General features: G+C 42.4%; 1 protein-coding gene across 4 annotated transcripts in view; it reads left to right on the top strand.

The window, feature by feature from the left end:
* Positions 1–7415: 7415 nt before the first annotated feature.
* Positions 7416–7556, top strand: part of POC1B (POC1 centriolar protein B) — a 95146-nt gene continuing 95005 nt past the window's right edge. For all 4 annotated transcript variants that reach the window (XR_009617099.3, XM_060656810.3, XM_060656807.3 and 1 more), the window contains exon 1: positions 7416–7544. Coding sequence is in view for 3 of the 4 variants with exons in the window: in XM_060656810.3 (XP_060512793.1) it covers positions 7530–7544 (15 nt within the window). In the remaining variant the exon portion in view is untranslated. The remainder of the gene's footprint in view (positions 7545–7556) is intronic.

Below are 7556 nucleotides of genomic sequence, written 5' to 3'. Positions count from 1 at the left end.
TCACTTAAATACCATCACAAGCTACAGAAATTATTTTTTTCCCCACATAAATCTTTAAAAATTTCCAAATCAGCATACAACTTTAATAAAAAATATTTATCTTCATTTTTGAGAGACAGAGAGAGCAAGAGAGAACTCAAGGGAGTGAGGGGCGGAGAGAGAGGGGAACAGAGAATCCAAGCAGGTTCGAGGCTCCAAGCTGTCAGCACAGAGTCCAATGTGGCGTTTGAACACACGAACTGTGAGGTCGTGACCTGGGCCGAAGTCAGATGCTTAACTGACTCAGCCATCCAGGTGCCCCCAGCATACAACTTTTTTTTTTTTTTAATTTTTTTTTTAACGTTTATTTATTTTTGAGACAGAGAGAGGACAGAGTATGAACGGGGGAAGGTCAGAGAGAGGGAGACACAGAATCGGAAGCAGGCTCCAGGCTCTGAGCTGTCAGCCCAGAGCCCGACGCGGGGCTCGAACTCACGGACTGCGAGATCATGACCTGAGCCGAAGTGGCCGCTTAACCGACTGAGCCACCCAGGCGCCCCAGCATACAACTTTTAAAATTAGGGACATTTTAACTGAAATCTTGGATTTCTAGCTTATCATAATAATTCCAATGATTGCTAACCCTGGGGCTACATGTCTCATGGAAACCATTCCCGAGATGCTGTGCAGCAGCTCCCCCTTTAGAAGAGGCCTGCACTTTCCCCTTCGCCCAGATTACCAGCTCGCTAGAGTTGCTAGATTTAGCAGATAAAAATGCAAGATGTCTAGTTTAAAGGTGAAGTGCAGATAAACATTGATTTTATTATTCTTAGTGTATGTCCTATGTAATTCATGCAATTCATTTACGGCACCTCATACTGTATCTGGCAACCCTGTGGTCTACCCCCTGCCCCCATCCTTGTTATCTGCTTGGGTTTAGAAGGTAAGTAAGTTTCCTACCCTTGTACCCATTTTTACTTATCGTTGTATGTTTAATACCTAATATACTTCCTGGAGCCTGGTGGCGTGCTCAATCAATAATGTTTGTGGAATATAGTCTGGGGACCAAAATTCTGTCCAGTAAAGAATGTCACTGAGTCTCATCAGATGAATAAAAAGTGGTAACCTCTGGGGCGCCTGGGGGGCTCAGTCGGTTAAGCGTCCAACTTCAGCTCAGGTCACGATCTCGCGGTCCGTGAGTTCGAGCCCCACGTCGGGCTCTGGGCTGATGGCTCAGAGCCTGGAGCCTGTTTCGGATTCTGTGTCTCCCTCTTTCTCTGACCCTCCCCCGTTCATGCTCTGTCTCTCTCTGTCTCAAAAATAAATAAAACGTTAAAAAAAATTTATAAAAAAAAAAAGTGATAACCTCTTGCTGAGCTCATCATGAATAAAGATTACACACTTGTGGTTATTCCTGGACTGGAATTCCTGACCATCGGCTTGTGGGCTTGACTGGGTCACTCACGAAGTTGGGCATGTCCAATGAGCCTTCCTGGAGCCCTGGTTTCCCATCTCTTCATGGAAGGAATTGATCAACTTGCTCTCCAGGATCTCTAGCAAAGTGGATGTTTCTGATTTCTTTCTTGTTTTGTGTATTCATCACAGAAAAAAGATTAGCGTGTGCAGAATTTGACATCGGTATTTGTCAGCAGCACCAGGAGAAAAGTCAACTAACGATTATGTAATTAGTGATGATGAATCAGTGGACATACGAATAGATTGCTGTTTCATGACCCCAGGCTCTATCTCAAGAACTTCTGATCTAATACAGGAAATTGAAGCATAGAACCTTAGAAATGTATACAGCATACTACTTTTTTTTTTGTTTTTTGTTTTTTGTTTTTTTTTTTGTAGTTTAAGATGTCATTAACTGACACCCACCATGATTTGGTAACAGCTACTTAGAGGGAAAATATATAAATTATCCCATCTCAAGTGAATTCAAAAACGAAAACAGTGATTATTATTATTTTTTGAGCATAGTTGACACACAGTATTACATTATTTTCAGGTGTACAGCATAGTGATTCAACTTCTCCATACGTTATGCTATGCTCACCGCAAGTGTAACTACTATCCTAAAACCATGATTTTTTAAATAAAAAATATGTCTTATAATGAAGAAACTTTGCTATATATGGTACATTTAGGGATTGCTAATTATCTGAAACCTTGTGAACACCAGGAGATCAGACCGTAAGGGTGAATCAACGTTTACAGATCATGTATGTGCTAAGTGCTTTCATTTAAATCGAGGTTTCTCAGCCTCAGTGCTATTGACATGGGGCTTGTCCTGTTCATAGCCGGGTGTTTATCAGCACCCCCGAGCCCAGTCTACCAGATGCCAAAAGTACCATACCCCTAGCTGTGACAACCATAAGCATCCCTAGACATTGCCAAATGTGAGGTGGGGGTAGGGTGTCCTAGTTAAGAACTACTGATTTTAATCATCCAATTGAATTAAATAATTCACAACAACCCAGTAGAGTAAGGTCTCTGAAATCTTCACTGTGCCAAAATCATGCTCTTGTCCATGCAGACCTGGGTAGGAGCCCCCTCCTTTGTCACTCTGGTTCCCACTTAGCCTCCTGGCTGCCCAAGCAGTGTGGCCTATGCCAGATGTCTCACCAGACTTGACCATAAAACAGTTTCTTCCTGTGTCCCCTCTCGTGAGATTCGGACTGAGTCTGTGGGGCTGCAGAAGCTAAGATATCACAGTGCTGTTGTCTGGCCTGCCCCCCTCTGCCTTCTCTGATGAAACGTCTTGACTCAAACCTTGAAAGGGTCAGGAGACAGAGGCGTAAGAATCTAACTCTTAACAAGCACTTACTATCTGCCAGGCAGCAGGTGGTAATACTACCTATATTAACTCTGTGTTGCTAGATTCTAAAAGGGATGGCTCTCCTTTCTTTTAATGGAAATGAAAGGTTTTGGGCTACCGTCTGAGCTCTTGTAAGGTATATGTAGGTTCGCAACCCTCTCTGAAGCTCTCCTGGTGTAAGCTGAAAACCAGCTCCCATATGCAGAGGGCAGGAAGACACCCAAGAAAGAGTCAGGTAGGTGGCAATTATAATATCAGCAAAGGGAATGTACATAAGTGAATAAAAAGTGGTAAGGAAAAGATAAGAGGCTTGTCTTGGGTGGTAGCAGGGTAACGGGATCCCTGGACACGTCCTCCAAATCTTAAAAGCTTATAAAGAGGCCCTCGCTGGCTTGTTATATATACCATGCAGGTGTTTTCAACATCACATCCCCCTCTCAAGTCTCCGTCCTTGGAGCATCCCTTGGGAGTGGGAGAAGCAAGCAGAACCCGCTTTGCAAGGACAGCGGAGAGGGTGAGGAGCCCCTGAGTGCCCAGGTCCAGCCCACTGCTCGGTGTACAATGTGATGATTTGCTATTCGACTTGAAATGCTCACCACCGTAAGGTTGGTTAACACATCCTCTCCAACGCATCATTACCATTTTGTTTTTATTGTTGTTGCTGTTATGGTAAAAACGTTGAAGCTCTACTATCTATCATGTCAACTTTCAAGGATCCAATACAGCGTGAGGTTGCCTTTACATTTTGTTTCTTTCCGCTGCGCAGAAGCTTTTTAGGTTGCTGTAGTCTCACTTATTAATTTTTGCTCTTGTTACTGAAATGATCTGGGAGGCAGAGGAAGAGGGCGGCCTGTAGCAGGGCAGAAGACATAAGGACAGAAAGATGGGAAGATAAATTCTATTGGGAGGATACCATGGATAGGATTTGGAGACTGAATGTTGATTGAAATAAATCATTGGTGGTGTTCAAAACAAAACCAAAAAAAGGCTAATGCTTTCATGATTCAAACAGATCTGGTACTTCCTTTCTAGGTACGCTCCTATACTCTGGAGCAACTGTAGCCACAAGTTACACTGCCTGCAAACAGGCTATAAAGTAGTTTCATTCCAAGTAACCACACAGGAAGGTGAACAGTAGATGGCACTTGTGTGCTGTCCCTGAATTTTCAACCCGCGAAGGGAACCAACCCAGGAATGACTCCTGCTAACATAAAAACAAATTTTTATAGTGCTCAAGTACAGATGGTCAGTGTCTAATCTGAAGGGAATCTGGAAAAGGAGAGCTAATGAAAGGATCAGTTTTGTCTTATGCAGTACCTTGCCCCCAATGATAGCCTATAGATTTTTAAATTTTGTGGATTATTGTGGCTTTCTTCCAGATTAATAAATTTGCCGTTTGGGAGTGGTCCCAAATTATTGTGACAAGTGCTATTACATGAATTCAAGCAGGCTTGAGGTTAGAAAAAAAAAAAAAAAAAAAATATATATATATATATATATATATATATACACACACATATATATATCTCCCCAACTTTGGCCATGTTTCTAAATATCTATCTCTGACATTTTGCTGGTTTGCAAAGGTGAGGAACAACAAAACAAAATCAAATCAAATATGGAAAAGAACCATGGGAGGGGCCATTGGACTAATAAAAGAGAACAGTGGAATGGAAACAAAGAAGTTCCTTTTGGTGGGGGGTGGGTAAAATTTACTGTTAGGCTAGGATACTGAATTTTACATGTTCGCAATATGCCTGCAACCATGCAAAAGGCGTCAGGACTTAGTAACTAAGAATGGGGTCTGGAGGCACCGACTAAAATCTACACTGCCTAGCTGTGTACCTGGAGCAGGTAACTTGATGTCTCCGCATATCAGTTTCCTCATAGAGGAATGCACATGGTGATTAGAGCACCTCTCTGACAAGATTCTTATGAGGATTGAATGTCAAAATTTGCAAGGTACTTAGAAGAGCATTTAGCATGTAGTGAGCACACCATAAGTATATTAAAAAAGTATTTTATTTAAAAAATTGTTTAATGGTTTTTTTTCTTTTTCCTTTTCTTTTTTTAGTTTTGAGAGAGAGAGAGAGAGAGAGAGAGAGAGAGAGACAGTGCGAGCAGGGGAGGAGCAGAGAGAGAGGGAGACAAAGAATCCAAAGCAGGCTCCAGGCTCTGAGCTGTCAGCACAGAGCCGGCTGGAACTCACAAACTGCTGCTGCAAGATCATGACCTTAGCCCTTAGCCAAACATGAAGACTGCTTGACTGACTGAGACCTGCAAGTGCTCTGAAAAATAATAATAATAATAATAATAATAATAATAATGTCTACGTTTAGGTAATGGCCCAATATGTGATGTATTTTTTGATAACTAGAAAAAAAGCTTAATTGTATTTTTACTAAGACTTAGAGAAAAATCTGTACTTTAAAACTTTTCTTTTGAACTAGTTTCTACATTTTTACTTTTTTCCTTTTCTGGTAATCTGCTATACCCAAGATCAGACATATCTTGGCTATGAGAAATAATGAGGTCTTGGTCATTCCTCAGGGTTTCTAGAATTATTATTTTTATTGTAGTCAAATATACATTAAAATAAAATGTAAACTTTATTCTTAAGTGTGCAATTCACTGGCATTAAGTACATTCACAATGTTTTGAACCATCACCCATCTCTATTTCCAGAACATCATCACCTCAAACAGAAGTTCGGTTCTGATTAGACAGTAATTCTCCATTCTCTCTTATCCTCGCACCTGTGGCAGCCGCCATTCCACTTTCTGTCTCTATGAATCCAACTAGCCTTTGTGTCTAGCTTATTCAGTTAGCATAATGTTTTCAGATTTCACTCACGTTGTGGTATGTATCAGAATCTCATTCCTTTTTATGACCAAATGACAGTCATTGTATGTCCATACCACATTTTCTTTATAGATTCACTGTTAGACATGTGAGTTGTTTCCACTTTTTGACTGTTGTGAACAACACTCCTATGAATCTTGGTGTCCAAGTATCTGTTCTAGCCCTTGCTTTCAATACATTTGGAGTTATATGCCTAGGAGTTAATTTTTGAGGAACTGCACAACTGTTTTCCACAGAGCTACAACGTTTTACACACAAACCAGCATCCAGCATTATTTTTAAGCATGTCAGATGTCAGTCTTGTTTGTTTGTTTGTTTGAAGTCAAACCTAGTCTGGGAATAAGCAGCAAAGCTCAGAGTCCTGTCACAGTTTGTTGGTAAGTTGCTGGTATCGACACTCTTGATACATCACCTCCTAGACTACAGCAATGTTTCTCAATGTACACAGCTAAGACTTCTTTATTACATTTATAGAGCCCCGATCCCACCCTATGCATGTTGAATCAGCATCTCTGGGAATGGGGTCCCTTAAATCATCGTTATACATACTAAAATATGAGACTCAGAAACCTAGTCTGTTGAGTTCTTGAGGGCAGTGAAAATGTCTCAGTCACCTGCGTACCCCTCAGAGCCAAACAGGAGATAGTCAGCAAATTTATACTTGAACTAATACTGAAACCTAAAGCTATTTCCTGTCTGTTTAATTGCTATGTGCGGTATTTACTAAAACTAAATTCTATCACTAGACAACTAGAGAACCCGCAATTAAGGTGTGTACTATACCTTTCATTTACATAGAATATGTGTCTTACCGGCTGTCTATTACATCATTTTTTTGCTGCCAAGAATGTTTATTTTATATGTAATTTTCAGCCGAGTCTTTCATGCTTTGAGGTAGGGGAAAAGAGAATATGGGTTTAGAATTGGAAGATCTGACTCTGTAATCTTTGACAATTATATGTAAACTATCTAGGAATCAAGTTTGCAATTTGCAAACGTTGGTAACATTTTATAACTGCATCAGCGCCATGGCGTTGCCGAAACGCCAATGATATTGTGTGTAAGAAAGCCTGCTATACAAATGGCTATATTACTATGTAGCCTAATAATTTAAACAAAACAAAAAGTTTCTTTCTAAGGCTTCCTGCAGACTTTAAACTTGTTGCCGAGGAAATTGGCTGCTCTAAAGCATACACTAACGAGCAGATTAGAACAGAAACACATAGCAGAAAAAACATTAAGTAGATGCACAACATTCATTCATTCATCTCTCCAGCATTTATATCACGAAGGGTATTGTGTGAAAAATAGTGATAAAGTAAATTAAAATCTGTCCTCCAGAGGTTTAGTTCCTGTGCGTATATGAATACTTAGCAAGCTGCCCCTCTTCAGACCCAAACTCCCTTCCCCAGTCACTAAGCTGTCGGGGACCCTCTTCAAATTCCTGGGCGCTGTCTCTTTAACGTGTAATCGAACTCCGATTGCATCGATCACAGACTCCTTGCCCTCTCCCTCGCCTCGGTCTCCTTGCCACCGCGGTGACTGCCCTCTTTCACGGTTTCAAGCCGCGGGCAGTGCGAGTGTTAGTAAACGCTGGCTTTCGTGCGTTGTCACACCTGACCCTGGAGCGTCCCGCCTGCCTGCTGGCCCGGGCACGGCTTCCTCCGGCGCGGGCGCCGCCTCGGGGCTCGACTGGCCACGCCTGGAGCGTGGGGTTTGACTGGGTCGCCGTTGTTGTAGTGACCGGGAGGCGCCGCCGCTCTGGGCAGACGGTTCCGGGCGCCGCACGGTCCCCCCTTCCCGTCCCGTCCCCTCCCTTCCCCCGGTCCCCCCCGCCGGCTGGAGCCCGGCGCCGGCCGCTCCTCCCATGGCCTCCGCCCCGGTAAGGAGGGGC

The sequence above is a fragment of the Panthera onca genome, chromosome B4, assembly GCF_046562875.1.
Source record: "Panthera onca isolate mPanOnc1 chromosome B4, mPanOnc1 haplotype 2, whole genome shotgun sequence".
NCBI classification, from domain to species: domain Eukaryota; kingdom Metazoa; phylum Chordata; class Mammalia; order Carnivora; family Felidae; genus Panthera; species Panthera onca.
This window is presented reverse-complemented; position numbering and strand designations above follow the sequence as displayed.